Consider the following 18,993-nt stretch of genomic DNA (forward strand, 5'->3'; position numbering starts at 1 on the left):
TTGCGCACGCTGAGCCGCCTGCTCTAATTGGCCGGCCTCACAGGGCGGAAGGGGCGGGGCGAGGCTCTCACATTCTTCCGGCCCTAGAGGACATGTTGGAGAGGGGAAACTGAAGCCGCGTTTCTGGACGGTCCCTCACTTTGATTAAGAAGGCCGTAGTTCACATAAGCTCTCCGGGCTCTCCTCGCTCCAACTAGAGATGACGCCGCCTACCTGTCTGGCTTCCTCTTATCTGCTTATCTTTTTTTTTTTCGAGACGGTGTCTCGTTATGTAGCCCAGGCTGGCCTGGATCTCGCCATCGTCCAGCCTCCCGAATGCTGGGATGACACGCATAGAGCCATCACGCCCGGCTTCCTCCTTTGAACCGAGAGGCGTGAGCGAGACTACACCTTCGGCGGCTCCCGTCACTACTCTTTTCTAGCCATAGACAATTAAGGAGTGGGCTAGAGCGGCCCGAATCTACGCTCCCAGGGTGAGGGCACCCGTGACGCACGCCGGCTTCTGTGGGCGGTGGGCGTCGTCTCGCGAGAACGGCCGGGAGGAGGGGCGTGGCCTAGGGAGGAGAGGGCGGTGCTCGCGGCCGCCTCCGCCTTCGCCTCCGCCTCCCGCGGGAGGGGGGTCGAGGGAGGGGACTGTTGCTGATCCGTAGATGTTCTGGGTAGTGCGAGGAGAGAGTATGAGGCGAGCTGCGGTCCGGGTGCCGCTCGGCTCCGGGGGAGAAGGCGCGGCCGCGGCCGCCGCCATCTGAGTCGCGGCGCCAGCGAGGCCCGGCGCGCGCATGGTGCTGGTGCCGCTCGGGTGTTGATCGGCCTGTCCCCTCCCTCTCTTTCCCTCCCCACCCCCCGCGGTGGTCTCCCCTTTCCACCCCAGCCCCGGCCGAGCCATGTCTCGGAGTGGCTCCTGCCCGCACCTGTTGTGGGACGTGAGGAAAAGGTCCCTCGGGCTGGAAGACCCATCCCGGCTGAGGAGCCGCTACCTGGGTGAGCCGGGGGCCCCCCGGGTCGGCGGCGGCGCTGAGGTCGCCGCCCGGAGGTGGGGGAGGGGGCGCCGCCGGGGCTGTTGGCGGCAGGACCGTGCCTCGGCGGGGGCTCCCCGCAGGCTGGGTGTCAGGTGGGTCGGTGATCGGCGCCCGCCCCCCCTCAGGTCAGGTCCCCTTTGCAAGCGGCCAGCCGCGGCTCAGGCTGGGCTTCCTCCGGAGAGCCGGGCCGTGGGGAGGCGGCACTGGCCAGGGAAGGTGCTGGGGTCGCTCGTGGGCTGGGACTCGGTAGAAGACTCGGCGAACCTTACGGAGATGCCACGTTGAGAGCAAAAGTTGGTGCTTTTGCTTTTCTCCGGAGCTGCCCCGCTCGGCCGAAGAGCTCAGGTGCTGGTTGTCCACCTTCTTCGGCTTCCGCAGGGGGTTAGATGTCGCCCTAGACGCTGTTGACCACCCACAGGGACTTCACACCCCAGGCTGGCTCCCTGTAAACCCTGGCGCTGAGCCCAAACCTAAAAGAGATCGCGGAGCCCTTCCCACCCCCGCGCTTCCCCAGGTCCAGCCTGCTGTCAGTCCTGTAGACCTCTTTTAGGTGGTGTAGGGTTTCACGTTCCTGTTCCCACCCCTGGAAAACACACTTGGCATTTTCTGTTTCTTAGTTAAGCTTTCTAAAAACAACCTTCAGTACTGAGGGCGCAGTATTCCACTTTTTTCGTTTTGCGTACCATGAGTTTTGTGAGTGTGCTGGGTCACGCCTGAGTCAACTAAAATGTCCTGTTTCTTCCAAGCGCCTCCTCCCCCAACTCTGTCATTTCTTTGCCAGGTAAAGAGATTTGTTGTTGTCATTGTTTTTCACTAAATCAAAAATAGAAGGAAATAAAATCTCATTACAGCTAATTTACTACTGGTGGTAAATTACTTACAAGTAGTTTCGGTGTGCATTTTAAGTTCTTTTTTATGAATGTGTAGTCACTAAAAATTCAAATACGAAAGAGCAGAATGTTTCTGTGTTTTGACTATTTTTCTTGATTTACTTCCTTCTTAGAAGTATACACATATATAAATAGTAGTGTATGTATGTGCATGTTTTGTGTGTGACAAAATTGAATTCATGGTGTGTAAACATTGTTTTCCCCTTGCTTTTTCTTCACTACATCTCGAGATCCTTTCAGACAAACATTTGTGTAAAAAATTACATAGTACTTAATGAAAAACTTTAATGTTCTAAATTTTTGTCTGTACCTTTGTTGTTGTTGTTGTTGTTACAAGGGCTCCCCATATAGCTTAGGCTAGCCTTAACTTTTATCTCAGTCTTCTGCTAGCTGGGATAACAGTGTGTGCAAGGGTGTACCTGAGTTTGTCCTTTTTTCTTTAAATATGTGTTCATTGTCACAACAGTGTGCAAACATCATTTACATATGTTCATTAAGTACCTAGAGGACTTGTTTTTAGTATTTGTAAAGTCCTTTAAAAATCCTTGACCTAAAAAAAGGTGTGCAAATTTATTTTAAAATTTAATTTGTCTAGAACAGATTTTTACCTTAATAAAGCACATGGTAACAGTTTTGTGTGAGTAGATATGTAATTTGGTCTTTTATTGCAATCAGTTGGGCAGTTCTAAGTGTTTAGTTTTGTGTTGGTATTTCTGATTGAGTTCAGCAGTATATAATAAAGCTAATTAAAACATGGTCCGTAGGGCTTTCAAGATGGCTCAGTAGGTAAAGGCAGCTGCCACCCCACCTGTGATGTGTTGAGTTGGATCTCCAGATCCTGCTTCATTTGTTGCAAAGAGAACTGACTCCTGAAAGTTGCCCCCTCCCCCACAACAGATAAGTAAAATGTATTTAAAAAGTTAAAAAAAACAACCCACATTCTTATTCTCTTCCTACTTAGACTTCTGAATGGAGATGGAACTTGTTTTCAGTGCAGCTAAATTGAAGAGTATGACCCCACTGATTATTAGGAAGTCTTAGTCACACACTTTCAAACATACAAGTGGATTTGTATACCTTTATGGCAAACAGTCTTTGTAAGTTTAAAGGGGAGGAGAGGTAGACTTGGGAGACAGTGTTGCTCTGTACAGACTGGCCTTGAACTCTTGATCCTCCTTAGTCTCCTAAATTCTGGGCTTGCTGGTGTTTGCAACCATGTTTAGCTTTAAGTAATGTAAGTATAATGAGGATGCATACTTTATATTAGCACTTCTTTAGAAGTTATTTTAGCTGGGTTAGATGGAGGACACCTATAATTCCAGCACTTCCAAGGTAAAAGGGGGACGATCAGGAGTTCAAGGCCATTTTGAAATAAAAGCTACAGTAAATCTAATTAATACCCTTCACCTAATAAGTTTCTTTGTTTGTGTGAATGAGTGCTTGTGGGGGTTAGTGAATGACCTTTTAAAATGCTCTTGTAATGCTTTTCTTTTTTCTTTTTTTTTTTTTTTTGAGGAAGGAGGCTTGTTGATAGCTTGAAGGATATTTAGTGAAACTCTTTCATAAAAAAACTTTTAAATTCTAATTCAGTGGAACTTAGTAAATCGATTTCTTAAAGATATTTAGATTTAAACATTATAATTGTTCAGGATATTGTAATTTGCATTTTCTCCTTATAGGTTTCTACTATTTGTATTCCTAATAATGAATTACTGCCAAGTAACCTTAAAACTGGAATGTTAACTTTTATGGAGGTTTTGAGATGAACAAAACAAAATGTAAGGCTTCACTAACTTTTTCAGAAGCTAAACAGAGATCTCTGGCTATGGAGTAATCTAAGGCAAAACAACCAGTTTTTATAGATAATGACTCTACTGTATTCCAAAAGCACCGACTTCCAAACCACACAAACAGGATTGCTTTCTTCACTGTCTGATCTTAAGTACGTGAAGATTAAGGACTGGGGTGTAGATGGGTTGATAAGAGTGCTTGCCTAGCAAAAGCCCTGGGTTCCATTCCTAGCACGACATACTGGCTGTGGAAGTGTCAGTTTGTAATCCTAGCACTCTGGAGGTAGAGGCAGGAGGATAAAGAGTCCAAGACCAGCTTGGAATTCAGGAGACCCTTTCTGAAAAATAAAAAACAAGGGCAATTGAAGAAAATTCAACTGGATATGGTGGATCATGCCTCTAGTACTTGGGAAGCAAAGTTAGGAGGATTAAGGAGTTCCATGGCAGCTTGGGCTACAGGAGATGCGTTCTTTAAGAACAAGAAAGAGGATGGGATGGCTGAATGGGTAAGTGCTTGCTGTACAGGCAAGAGGGCCAAATTTGGGTCCCCAGCACCCCTGTACAAAGGTGGGATCTGAGGTGGAGACAGGAACATTACTGGATTTAATGGCTGTTGTATCAAACTAGCTAATCTGAGAGTTCCATCTTCAGCAAGGGATCCTGTCTCAGGAATAAAGGAAGAGAAAGCCCTCTGTCCTCTGGCCTTCATGCATAGGCTGGCGCACCCACACATACAGGTGGACATACATTCATACTGTGTACACAGCCAGGTATGGTTGTTTACACGTATAATCCCGACATTTGGGGGTTGAGGCAGGATTGTCTGCAAGTTCCAGGCCAGCCTAGCACATATTGCCAGTTCCACAGTAGTCCAGAGTGAGATGGCCAGGTGAGAAAAGTCCCTTGCTGCTGAGCCTTGACATCCCGAGTTAGAGTCGTGGGACCCACACAGGAGAAGAGAACTTATGCCCAAGTTGTCCTCTGACCCACACACATAATGTGACCTGTCCCTTACCCTAAATACAGTAAATGTGTTTGTTTGTAGTGTTTTGTTTTTTTCAAAGATGTTTTTCTAAATTGGTAATCCCATTTTATGGGAACCAGAGGCAGCAGGGTACTGTGTTTAAGGCCAGCTTGAGGTAAGAAAACCAAAACACAAAATTTCACCCAAAATTCTTTTAAAAATACTGGTGAGAGTTTACAAAGAAGCTATAAATAGTGAAAACTAAAGTTTCACTTAGACCTTGGAAAACATAAAGTATGTTTTGTTTTGTTTTTTTTTATGTAGGCACAAATCCTCACTTATAAGATTGGGTTGTACATTCTGTTTAACGTTTCTTCAACATAATTGCACCACACCACATTCCCACTTGGTGTATGGGCTCTTCCTAATTTTACCCCCGCCCCCCTTCTTTAATATTTATTTTTAATATTTATTTTATGGGTTAGGGATTTAGCTCAGTGGTAGAGTACTTGCCTAGCAAGCGTAAGTCCCTGGGTTCGGTCCTCAGCTCTAGAAAACAAAACAAAAAAAAAAAAACAAGATTTATTTTATGCCCATGAATGTTTTGTCTATATGTGTATGTGGAGGTCAAGAGAGTGCCTCGAACTGGAGTTAAGGATAGTTGTGAATCACCATGTGGATGCGAGGGGCCAAATCTAGATCTTCTGCAAAAGCAATAACTGCTCTTTGGAACCATTTCTCCAGCTCTAATTTTAGCCTTTTTGGTGGGAGTCATATAGAAGAATGTTGCTCCAGTTTGTATTTCTCTAATGGCTGACAGTCTTAAATATCTTTTTGTTTTACCTCCATGTATGTTGGTTAAATGTAAAGATTACCTTTTATATATTTTTACTGATACATCTATCCATATTATGTTTATGTGTCTGAGTTTTGGTACAAGTCCTTAGTCAGATTAGAAAACTTACTGTATTTTATTTTTGAGACAGTGGTGGCTGGCCTGCAACTCAATATGGATAAATCAACCTGGCCTCAGACTTACTAAACTCTACCTGTCTTTGTCGCCTGGTGCTGAAATTAAACTCAAATACTTTAAAAATAAAATACATTTCCCTTTGTCTTGTCTTTTTTTCCCCTCTTTATTTTTTAATTTAAATTTTGGTCTTTTAAGACAGAATCTGCCTTATATAGACCAAGCTGATCTGGAACTACTTTCCAAATGCTGAGGTTATAGCTGTGTTCCCATCATGCTTGGTGCTGTCTTTTTCTGAAGTCATCCCTACCTTTTCACCTCTCCTGACCTGTCCCTGAAACACTTTCTCCTCTCTTCTCTCCCCTTCCATCTGTCCCTCTCTTCTTCCTCCCTCTCTTGCCCTTCCTCTCCCCACACCCCTTCTGTTCTTTTGCCAGCTTCCTTTTATCCCCCTCTTTCTTGAGACAGGGTCTGATGTGACCCTTAAGACCCAAGGGATGGCCTTGAACTGTTACACACTTGTCTTTTAACAATGTTCTTTTCTAGATGTTCTTAACAGTTTTTATAGTTAATACTTTTTGAAACTTTTGTGTTCTGTTTAAGAATCTTTACATAATCCAAGGTCACTTTTTTTTTTTTTTTTTTTTTGCTCCTTAGAAGTTTTCTATTTTGTCTCTTATATTTACCACTAAGAACAATTTAGAGCTCATTTTTATATGTGCTGTGAGGTGAATCAAGTTTCATTTCTTATGAATGTAAAATTGATTCACTGCTGTTTATGAAAGGACTTTTTCCCTTTGTTGAAAATCAGTTAACTATGTTCAATTCAATTTCTTTACCACACTCATTGATTTAAGTTTCTGTCTTTGTGCCAGTACTTTATTGTTAATGGTGAATGTTAAAATGGACCCAGTGTGATATAGCAGATGAAAGGAAGGGAGAATGGAATAAAAGGGCCATTTGCAGCTGACTGCTTCCCTGGCACCTTTTGGAAAATAATGCATAATTGTCTTAGTTCCTATTTTATTGCTGTGAAGAGATACCACAGTAACTGTGTCAGGCACCTCTAGTAAAAGTGGTATGTTCCTTGATTCATAATATCCTTTGTGGTGCAAAAAGTGGTCCCAAGTTTGTAAACCCCTTTAATGCATCAATATTGACAGTGATATTCTCTGGCACAGTAGCCTGGTTGATGATCTGTAAATTTTCAAATGGCTTAGTTAAGAGTTGATAATTGCTGTGTGGATATCAGGAGCTTCCCTTCCCTTGCCCAAGCAATGCTAAGGTCTCCTTTAATAAGGAAAAAAAAAAATCATTTTACAATCCCTGAACTCAGAAGGTGAACAGAACATGATATACCTAAAGACATAAGATGGGGAAGAATATTTCCTCCCCTTAATGAGAATTGTCCTTAGTCCCCAGTAACCCCTGTCTTGGGGTGAAGTTGCTTACAGACCCTTTCTGTTAAGTCTCCCTGTTTTCTGAGGTCTGACTTTGGCATTCTTATGCTGTGAAGATCTCCATCTACACATACCCTCCACCTCCCCCATTTGACAGCTACAGAGTACCATTGCTGAGACTATCTGCTTTCTTGTATCTAATTCAGAAAGTACAATTTTCCTTTTTCTCCTCTTTCATTTCCTGGCAGCTGTTTCAATCTCCAGCTTGCCTGCCCCATTTTTATTTCTCAAATTCCAGTACAATTGTCTTTCATTTTTCTTCTGTCAGTGCAAGACAAAGCTCTAACTCAAATGGATAAGAGATTGTTTATTCTGGGTCAAATAAAAGTGATTGTCCTAGGAATGCAGAGTCAGGTTGCTCTGCAAACCATGTTCCAGTGCTTCAGGGTAGAAGCAGTTACATCAACTTGTATGGCCATCAAATAAAAGGAGTCAGAAATGAAGGCATTTTCCAAATTCATTCTTGTTTGTCCTGGCTCATGGTGTACAGTGATAATCCCAGCTTTCAAGAGGCAGATACAGGAGGATTGCTGCAAGTTTGAGACCAGCCCGGTCTACATAGTAAATTCTAGGTCATTGGGGCTACATAGGAGCCTCAATGGTTGTCTCAAAAACCACTGTCAACAACCACTATCTTGTTTTGTGTTGAATCTATATTATGTCTGGGAGAACTTTCATTTTTATAATATTGAATATTGCAAACTATCATTCTGGTCTATACTTTGGTTATTTGTTGATTTAGTAGTTTTGTGGTTTTCTTCATTTCATGGAGTCCCAGCCCCAGAATGGGCTTTAAAAAATTGGTCTTATATCTTGAATCACAGTTAAAACCTACCTATTAATTTTATGTGGATGATTGTCATTGCATATTAAGTTTGATTCATCCTTTTACACCTGTATTCGGTTGTTCTTTAATTGCTCTGGGTACGGCTCAGAAAGTTGAATGTAGGTGTAAGAGTAAGCACTGTTGCTTGAAAAGGAGTCAGCTGTGCTGGTTAGTTTTTTGTCAGCTTGATCTGGGCATCTCTGAAGAGGAAACTTCAGTTGGGAAAATGCCTGTATCAGACATTTCTGTAGACAAAATCTGTGGGATATTTCCTTGATCAGTGATTGGGTGTAGCCCATTCTGGATGCTGCTGTCGGGCCAGTGGTACCGGGGTGTATAAGGGAGCAAACTGAGTAAACAGTGAGCAAGCCAGTGAACAGCATTCCTCCATGCTTCATTTCCTGTCCTGACTTCCCTCAGTGGTGGACTACAATATGGAAGTGTAAGCAAAATAAACCTTTCCTCAAGTTGTGTTCAGTCAGTGTTTTATCAAAATGATAAAAAACTGTGACTAAGAGAATTATTTTCTTAAGCTGTTTTGACAGATTAGGTGGATGAGTATTTTGTTTTTATGTGTGTATGTGTACCACAGCATGCCTGGTGTCCATGGAGATCTTTTCTGATTGAATATCCCAGAACCGAAGTTACAGAGGTAATGAGCACCGTGTGAGTGCCAGGAACTGAAACCAGGTCCTCTGCGAGAGTGTCAAGTGCTCGCGGCCACTGAATTATCTCTTTAGCCCTCCTTTCTGATTTTAGAAAAATTTCCCAGGGGTTAGATGTAGAGTTGTGGTTAACTTGGGTAACGTATGCAAGGCTCTGGTATCAAGCCTTGTCAAAAGAGAACAAGGCGTGTAGGAAGTGGGAGGGTGGGCATTTGGATGGGGAAACGGCAGTGTCTAAGCGTACTTACTGCTCCTGCAGAAGACCCAGGCTCATTTTCCAGCCCCTGCATGGCAGCTCACAACTGTCTCTAACTCTAGTCCTAAGCGCTCTGCTGGCCTCTCCTGGCTTCTGTGAGCACTGCGCACACATGGTGCGCACACATGCATGGAGGCACACTTGTGCCATACACAGAAATTTTAAAGATTGTCCTTTACGGTGAGTGTGTTGTTGCCTATAGGTTTTTGTAGTTGCTTTTTCTCAGATTAGGGAAGTCGGCTGTTGGGAGATTACTGAGACGTTGATCACAACTGGTTACTTTTGTCAGTGTTTCTATTTTTTTTCAGAAAAATTTTTGTGGACAAAAGCCCCATCCCTAATCAAGAAGCTTTTTACAGCTGATAGCAGCTGGGAAAGGGGAATTAGTTTTTCTCTAATGGAGGGACACTGGGTATATATATGAACCACACTCCAGGGCAGGCCCGGTGCTCAGGAGTAGTTGGCCAACATAGGACATCCCATGTTCCTTGCATATTCTGGTTTGTTTGGTTTGCTATTTTTACTCATTTTATCCTTTTATTTTTGAGAAAGATGATAGCTGTAGGGAGGTGGGAAGAACTTTGGAGGAGTTGGGTGAGGGAAATATGATCAAAACATGAAAGTTTTTTAAAAGCCAGTAAATGCAAACAATTTTTAAAAAGTTATTTGGAAGTTGGCAGGATGGCTCAGTGAGTAAAGGTGTTTGCTGCACACTGATGATCTGAGTTCAGTCCTCAAAGCCCACATACAAGAAGGAGGAAAAGACAACTTGATGAAGTTTTCTGATTTCCATATGTGCACCATGGCATAGACCTGCCCCACCGTGTGCACCACGCACACAGTGAGGATAAACTTAAAGCGTCTGAATTTTCTTCCACTGATGCTCTTAAGAGATTACTTGTTTTTAAAAAAGATTTATTTATTATTTATACGGTATTCTGCCTGCATGTGTGCCTACACATCAGAAAAGGGCACCAGATCTCATTATAGGTGGTTATGAGCCACCATGTGGTTGCTGGGAATGGAACTCAGGACCTTTGGAAGAACAGCCAGTACTCTTAACCTTTGAGCCAACTCTCAGCCCTTAAGAGGTTAATTAAATTTGGGTGTTTGAATTGAATTGAGTTGATATTGAATTCAGTATTCAATTTCTGGGCTCTTATTGTTATGGTAAGTTATCCTCTCTCTCTCTCTCTCTCTCTGTGTGTGTGTGTGTGTGTGTGTTTTGAGACATGCTTTCCTGTGTAGCCCTGGCGGTCCTGGAACTCACTAGATCAGGCTGGACTTGAACTTACAGAACTGCCTGCCTCTGCCTCCTGAGTGCTGGGATTAAAGGTGTGAGCCACCACTGCCCGTCTCCTTTTTATGTTTTAAGTTAAGTTTCAGTTAGCTTTGGGCTCTTGTTCATAGTTTATAGTTTTAAAAATGTACTTAGTTTTAATACTAGAATGATGTTGGCTTCATGAATGGGATATGCTTCATTTTTCTCAATTTGTATAAGGTTGAAAGTACTTTTTCTTTAAATCATTGAAGCCATCTGGGCTTGGCATTGTCTCTGGGAATTTTTTGCTTGTTTGTTTTTGTTTTGTTTCAGACAGTGTTTCTTTGTGTAGCTTTGGCTGTCCTGGACACACTTTGTAGCCTGGCCTCAAACTCACAGTGAATGCCTTTGCCTCCCTGAGTGCTGTGCTGGGATTAAAGGTGTGTGTTACCACACCTGGCTAAAATATTATTTTTCTTTTAAGTTTAAAAGTTATATTTGAAGAAAATAACTAACCCATATGCAGCTATAAGAACTAATAGAACTTTTGCGTCTGGAGAGATGGCTTGGTTGAATGTGCTGGCTGCTCTTCCAGAGGTCCCAGGTTTAATTCCCTCTACCCACATGGCGGCACACAACCATCTGTAATAGAAAGCTGTATACCGTATAACCTTTAACCAGTACCCCAATGGTAACTTCCTTTGAAATATAATAACCAGGAAACTGATGGAATTCACTTTCCGTATTCAGATTTTGTAATTTTACACAAATTCATTTTTATGTGTACATTCAGTTTCATGTAGTGTAGTCTGATATTTGATAGATTAATGTTAATTTTAGTTCACTAATTATGATTAATGTGCTTAAAATATAAAATTCTATCACAAGGATCTTTTTTTTAAGATTTATTTATTTATTATGTCTATATACAGTGTTCTGTCTCCATGTATACCTGTGTGCCAAAGAGGCCACCAAATCTCATTCTAGATGGTTGTGAGCCATCATGTGGTTGCTGGGAATTGAACTCAGGACCTCTGGAAGAGCAGACTGTGTTCTTAACCTCTGAGCTATCTCTCCAGCCCCACAAGGATCTTTTGTGCAACCCTCTTTATACCCTTCTTTTACTGCTGTAACCCCTGACAAGCACAATTTTATTCTCCACACATACAGTTTTGTCATTTCATAGATGTCTTATATTGGTTTTTGTGGCGTGTGACTGTACTCTGAACTACCTAGGAGAATAAGGCAGCTAGATCATTTAAGCCCACACGTTTGACACCAACTTGGGCAAATAAAGATGTACCCATCTCAAAAGAAAGAAGGGTATTATATAGACACATAATATGTGTAGCTTTATAAATGATGACATTTAGCATTTTCAGATAAGATTTTCACCTGCGTAATTGTCCTTAAATGTGTCTACATTATGTACATTAATAATTTATTCCTTTTTATTGTTAAAGTTAGTGGTTCATAGTATGGATGTTTGTCCATTCAGCAGTTTTTTTTAAATTTTTTTATTTTTTAATATTTTTATTTTTAAATAATTTTATGCATTCACTTGTATCCCAGCTGTAGCCCACTCCCTCTTTCCCTCCCATTCCTTCCCTCCCTCCCTCATCTCCTCCCTGCCCCCTTCCGAGTCCACTGAGAGGGAGTATCCTCCTCTTCTTCGGTCTGGCCCTAGCTTATCAGGTATTTTCAGGATGGTTACAGTGTCCTTATCTGTGGCCTAGCAAGGCTGTTCCTGGGGTGGGGGTGGGGGGAGCTCAATGAGCCAGACACTGAGTTCATGTCAGAAGCAATTCCTGTCCCCCTTACTAGGGCACCCACTTGGATACTGACCTGCCATGGGCTATGTCTGATCAGGGGTTGCAGGTTATATCCGTGCATGGTCCTTGGTGGGATAAACAGTCTCAGAGAAGACCCCTGTGCCCAGATATATTTGGACCTTGTGGGGCTCCCTCTAGGTTATACTAATTCCTCCTTCCTTCATATGATTCCCTACACTCTGCTGAAGGCTTGTTTATGGGTCTCAGCATCTGCTTTGATACACTGCTAGGTAGAGTCTTTCAGGTGTTCAGCAGTTTTTAGATAGTTGGGTTGTTTCTAATTTGCGGTTAAGATAAAGCTGCTTGTGCATTTGTGGTGCACATTTTAATCCCAGCACTTGGGAGGCAGAGAGAGATGGATTTCTGAGGTCAAGGCCAGCCTGGTCTATAGGGTGAGTTCTGGTACAGCCAGGACTACACAGAGAAACCAACAAACCCAAACTGAAGGAAGTCACACAAATTAAATTGAGGATCCTTGAATGACAGGAAAGTGTGACACAGAAGCTTGTCCTTCATGACAGAATGTAGAACTTAGTATAATTTTGATAACTCATCAGCCTGATTGTGCAGTTAATTGCAGCTCTTTGTTATAAATTCAGCTTTCATTGCAGCTGCCAAATAAGCATGCTTTCTGGCCAGTCTTTGGTAAAGATGATTCATTTTTTTTTTTAGAGGGAGTTATTTCTCATTTTTTGGAAAAGAAACTTAAACCTATTTTCACAGCATTTAAACTATTTTGCTCTTACTAGACATTCAGGCTGATTTCACTTATATATTTTCTACTATATATTTAAAATATTGGGCTCAGCGGTAGAACACTTATTCTTGCAAAGGACCTGAGTTTGCACACGGTGTACATACATGCAAGTAAGTAAAACACTTGGGCCTAAAGTAAAAATGCATAAATCTTACTAAAAAAATGGTGCATTATTTTTTTAGCTTATTACTGTTTGCTACCCTGTTTAAAATTGAGAACCTCAACCCCCCCCACCAGCCCTCTTTCATCCCTGTGTTCTGCTTTATGTTTCTACCTAATGAATTCATAACTAAGACACCTTTTATTGTCTTTACCCTTGCCAAGGGAAGACTGCATTCCCAGCTTCTAGAACATTATCTGGAACACTGAGTACTGACTATTTGTTAAATTAGTAGATGAAGAAACAGGAATTTACTGTGATTCAGATACCATGTTGTCTTTTGTAAATTAGTTATGCTAATGAGGAAATAAACCTTAGGGGGTTAATTTGTCTAATACCGTTCACTTTGTAAATGGTAGAGCTGAAATTACAGGTCGGGTTATGTTGTGTCGGGTCTTAGGCTCTTGATTTCAGTGGAGATTGTATGGTTTATTGAACTCTTTCTTTTTAAACAGGAAGAAGAGAATTTATCCAAAGATTAAAACTTGAAGCAACCTTAAATGTGCATGATGGCTGTGTAAGTAATGGTTAATTCTTAACTAGAAATAGCTTTCATAGTGTGTTTAAATGACTGAGAAAATGTCCTAATCTTCCTAGAATGGATTGTAACTGACTTTTCAGAATGGGAAAGTAGTTAAGGGATGGTGACAGTGTGAAAAGGACAGAGGATCAGGAATTCAGGTTTTTCCTCAGCTATGTAGTATGTTCAAACCCAACCTGACCTACACACACAAAATAAAATCAAAACACAAGTATATTTGGAATTTGTTTTCCTTGAAAATTTTATAAGAATGTTTTGAATATATTCACACACACATCTTTTCCATGAAAGCATATTTTTGAATTTAGAAAAGTGTGTGTAAGGTTTGGTTTTGTGCTGTTTGAAGGCCAGGTGAGTTTTCTCTTCATGACGCTTCCACTTCATTCACTCTATTGAAGTTGCTCTTGTTAGGCTTGCTATGACTCTTACCTCTAGAGACCAAAACATCTTAGAAACTTAGCTGTCTCTGGGTGCAGTGGCACATGCCTGTAATCCCAACACTTGGGGGCAGAGACAGGCAGATCTCTGTGCGTTTGAGGTCAGCCTGGCCTACAGAGTGAGTTCAGGAGAGAGAAACCCTGTCTCAAAAAAAAAAAAAAAAAAAAAGGAGAGAGAGAGAAAGAAGGAAAGAAACTTAGCTGTCATTAGAATTTCTCCTCATTGTTGAAATGCTTTTCTGATTATATTTTATATATATATATTTTATATATATATATATATATATATATATATATATATATATGGTGAATATATATATATGGTGACTATATTGACCTTGTTTTCTCTGCCTCATTGACCCATTTCAGTTGTGTCTTCTTAGTTGACTGGTCTACTTCTTTAAAACAAATGTTTAAACTACGTCTCAAAAAGCTAAAACAAACAACATTTTAAGTAACATTTAGACTCTGTGTGTATGTGTGTTTTTGTGTGTGTGTCTGTCTATATTCTTCTAAAGAAGGACTTGGTATGTAGTGCAGGCTGGACTGGAACTCACTGCAGGCTGAGCTATCCTTGGATTTGTGATCTAATTGCCACAGCTTGTCAAGGGTGAGGATTACAGGCATGCATCTCATACCTGGCTTCCATCTTGTCTTATGTATTTTATGTCTTATAACCAGAAGTCTCTCTTTGAAGTGTTACAGAAAAGCTTTCCATAATTAAAAAGCATACCACCTATAATCAATATCTTTATGCTTTTTTCCTGGTATTTACTATATGACATTATAATTGTTTAAACATATGTATTCATAGTCAACATACTTGCCCCTCTGCCTTTGCACATTTGGACTGAGAAAACCTCTTCAGAAAGCTACTAAATGAATAAATATCCAGAAAAGTAAGTGTCCCGGAATTCTTACACATATGGGGCACTCAGGAATTATTCACTGAAGAGGGCAAGAGTGTGTTCTGTGCCAGGTTTTATACCCTCTGGGAGCCAAAGACCAAATCTTTCACCTTAACCCAGAGAAAGATTTCTAAATGTTAGTTGCAAACAGATTTGCAAGTGTCTATATCTTTTCATCTTTACGTTTTTCTTTCAGGTTTTACTGTGTTCTCAAGTATATTGCTGAAGAAAGTAAACTTTCTCACAAATTCAAACCAACCTCCTTTTTCTTTGCATTCACACCTGATTTATGATTTGAGTGGGCATAAAATTATAGGTTGGACATTATGTTCACTCGGTAATATTACAGCCTCTACACGTGCAGCCTGACATTTAGTGTAGCTGATAAGAATGATGACACTCCAACCCATTTTTAAGTTGCTTTTGTGAGTTAATTTATTGTATTAAAATTTTAAAGATTTTAAAGAGTTTATTGCTGTGGACAGTGGCTGCAGTGGGAGCTAAAGCTGGTCCAAGATAAGTTTTGTAATCAGGCTTGGGACCTGCAGCACTCCAGCCTCTGCACATTGTAAGCTCTGACCAGTGAGTCAGCCTTGGGTGGACTCTTTCCAGGGCTTTCTTCACAGACTTAAAGTGCTTTGCTGCGCCCCAGTTTCCTCTGAGCACTCTGAATCTTTAGTTTGCAAAATATTTCTGCCCTTTCTCGATTTAGTCCTTCGGTGTTTCCATCAAACATGGATTATATACCTTTGTGTTTGTGTCACAGCCCTTGTACATTCTGATTGCTCACCTCCCCACACCCCATACTTTGTTCTCTCTGTAGTTTTTAAGGTTTCTATATATCCTAAAGTCAGAGATTCGTTCAACTATGTCCAGTATGCTAATGAACCTATCAAAGCCATTCTTTATTTCTGTTAAACTTGTTTTTGCTCTCTAGCTTTACTTTACTGTTCTTTCTTTTAGAATGCCCCTCTTTGCTTTAGCTCACCTATTGCATATTGTCTACTGTATGAACACCCTAAGCATATTATAATTCAAGTTTTCGTGCTTAGAACTTTCCTGCAGAGGGGACAATTTCTCTCAGGTTGGGAATGCCTGGTGTCTTTGGTCATAGTGACAGTGGTTTGACTTGAGGATCCAAGATAAAATGTTGGTTTTTGCAGTAGTCTTTGGAGCCTTTTAGGATATAACAGTGACCTTATGAATCAAGACCTGGTTTCAGTCTGTGAACTTGCCCTCATAGACAGTGGCTTTATTAGTGTTGTAAATTTTGTAAAACAGGTAAGTGAAAGATGGCTTACTTCTTGTTATGTCCCGTTTTTTAAAGCTTCTTCTTTTTTTTTTCTTTTTAGGTTAATACAATCTGTTGGAATGACACTGGAGAATATATTTTATCTGGTTCTGATGACACCAAACTAGTAATTAGTAATCCGTACAGCAGAAAGGTGATGTGGTTAAATATCTATAATTTAATGATAAAGAGCCTAGGAATGAGGTGGTTGTAATTGAATTACGTAGGTTGGGTAATTGAATTAGATTATACTCTTTATTAAATTTAATTGTGTAATTTAGGGACTGTAGTTTCCTTTGGAATATGAAAGATTTTTGTTTGTGTGGTTGGTTTTTGTGTGTGTGTGTGTGTGTGTGTTGTTGTTGTTGTGAGACAGAGTTTCTCTGTATAGTTGTGCCTGTCCTGGAATGTACTGGAACTCACTATGTAGACCAGGCTGTCCTCAGACTCACAGAGCTACTCCTGTCTCTGCCTCCTGAGTGTTGGGTTTAAAGGTGTGCACCATTGTGCTCTGCTGGAATATTTAATATTTAAGTTTTCAGTGTACTTTAGATTAGAAAATTTAAATGCCCTTTACTTTATCCAAGTGGGCAATAGACAAATGATATCTCAGTAGCGTTATTTGAACAAAAAAAGACATGGTTTTTTTTTTCCCCATACATAAAGGTATTTGAGTAAATCTTGTTTATTGTTGATATTTATTCCGTAGCATTCTGGAAATAATTTTTTGCTGACACAGACCTGCAATCCTAGCACTCAGGAGGTAGATGTGGAAGGATCTTAAGTTCAAGACTAGTCTGATTTACAACATCAAGACTGTGCCCTAAACCATCCATTACTCAGCACCCCATGGGCTCATATAATAATATCTCCATTTTTAATATTTGTGAAGCAAAGGCACTCTCCAAATTACAATTTTTTATATTTAAGAGCACTTTAAAGCTGGACGAGGTGGTGCACACCTGTAATCCCAGCATTTGGGAGGCAGAGGCAGGCGGGTGTCTTGTGAGTTCAAGGCCAGCCTGATCTATAAAGTGAGTCCAGAATAGCCAAGGCTACACAGAGAAACGGTGTCTCAAAAAACAAACAAACAAATAAATAGCAGTTTATAGGGCAAATATTCACAGCAGAATTAACAGCATACATTATTTAAATGTATTACTAGTTTTCCAGAATTGGGGTTTGAATCTCTCAATAAAGTCTTGTAATATCATAACATTCTATATGTAACAACTTAGGGACATCTCAAATATATTAATTTTAAATATTTAACAGAAAAATTAGAAATATTAAAGGAACTTTATAGTTAAAATCTTTGTAGATGATAATAAAGTACTCTGAGGAGCTTGTCAGTGTATTTAATATATCTACTTTTACCATCAGTTTTATATGAGAGATAAACTTAAGTTTTTAAATTCATCATTTTATGTGTGTGAGCATTTGGTCTGCGTGTGTGTGTGCATCTCTTGCACACTTAGTGTCCACATAGGTCAGAATCCCCTAGAACTGCAGTTAAGGATAGTGTGAATCACTAGGTAGGTGCTGGGACTGAGCTGTCTCTCCTAGCCTCCGGGATAAAATCTTTAAAAATATAAGTTTTTTGTTCTTGTCGTTTTGTTTTATTTTTAGACAAAGACTCACTATGTCTCGCTAACTGGCCTGGAACTTGCTATGTAGACAGGCTGGCTTTGAACTCACAGAGATAGATCCACCTGCCTCTGCTTCTCCCATTGGGATAAAAGGTGTACACCACCACTCCCAACTAAAAGTAAATTTATCATGCAGTCGTTGTGAAGGAAAATACCACCAGTTTCTTTCTTTTGACTCTTAAATACTGTGAACTTTTAAATTGTTTTTTTTTTTTTTTAATTTCCATTTTTGTGTGGTGTGGGAGGTATTGGTGTGCGTGTTTGTGTATACGTGGTTTTGTATGTATATTGGTACATGTGTCTGGGTATACATGCATATGTAAAGGCCCAAGGTTGGTGCCAGGAATCGTTCTCAATTGCTCTATACTTTTTGCCCTGTGGCAGGATCTCTCAATCAAACCGTAGCATAGGCTATGGCTAGCTTGCTAATCTGCTTGCTCTGGGGTTCACTGGTTCTACCTTTCAGGGGTGGAATTACAGGTGCATGGTATCTACACTCAGCATTCACATGGTTTCTGGGTAATCCCAGTTTTGATCCTCAAACTTGTATGGCTTTAACCCTGAGCCATTGCTATAGACTTATGTTATTCTATTTTTTTTTCTTTCTTTTTTCAAAATTAGTTCATCACCAGGTGCATGTGTGCGTGTGCGCGCACACAAGTGCCTGATGCCTCTGGAGGCCAATAAAAGGCATTGATTGGATCCCCTTGAACTTTAAGTTACAGAGAGTTGTGGAGCTGTAATGTGGATACTGGGAATTGAACTCTAATCAATTGTCCTTAATTTGAGCCATCTGTTCAGCCCCCACACATTTTATAACTTATTTTTATTTTAGGTGTATTAGTGTTGTATGTCCATATTTGTATGTGTACTGTGAGCATGCTGGGTGCCTAAGGAAGCCAGAAGAGAGACCACCAGATCCCTTGGAACTGTAATTACTGATAGTCGTTAGCTGCCATGTGAGCGCTGGGAACCAAGCCTACCTAGGTCCTCTGCAGGTGCAGCAATCTCTCTTAATCTACTCTAACACCCCTACCTCCTCTCCTGCTTTTTACTTTTGAAAGGCCTTTCCCAGCTTTTTGAGACACTGTGTAGCCCAGGCTATCCTCAAATTCAAACTAATTCTCCTGCCTCATGTCCCAGCTGATTGAATTAAAGGTGTATAGACTACTCTGCTTGGCTCCAGCCCTAGATTTCTGCATTTATCGTTAACTAAATGGCTGGGGTAATTAACTTTTAAAAAGGAAGGGTTTATTTCAGCTGTGGCTTTGGTGGTGTTAGCTCATGGCTGATTGGCTCTGTTGCTTTGGGTTTACA

At 40.9% G+C, this 18,993-nt stretch overlaps 1 protein-coding gene across 2 annotated transcripts in view; it reads left to right on the forward strand.

Moving 5' to 3' along the window:
• Positions 1–636: 636 nt before the first annotated feature.
• Dcaf6 (DDB1 and CUL4 associated factor 6) overlaps positions 637–18,993 on the forward strand; it is a 97,322-nt gene continuing 78,965 nt past the window's right edge. For both annotated transcript variants that reach the window (XM_055624664.1, XM_055624665.1), the window contains exons 1-3: positions 637–981; positions 13,306–13,367; positions 16,089–16,181. In XM_055624664.1, coding sequence (XP_055480639.1) covers positions 885–981; positions 13,306–13,367; positions 16,089–16,181 — 252 coding nt within the window. In that variant the 5' untranslated portion in view covers positions 637–884. The remainder of the gene's footprint in view (positions 982–13,305; positions 13,368–16,088; positions 16,182–18,993) is intronic.

Source organism: Psammomys obesus, unplaced genomic scaffold, assembly GCF_907164565.1.
Source record: "Psammomys obesus unplaced genomic scaffold, mPsaObe1.curated_primary_1811, whole genome shotgun sequence".
Lineage (NCBI taxonomy): Eukaryota > Metazoa > Chordata > Mammalia > Rodentia > Muridae > Psammomys > Psammomys obesus.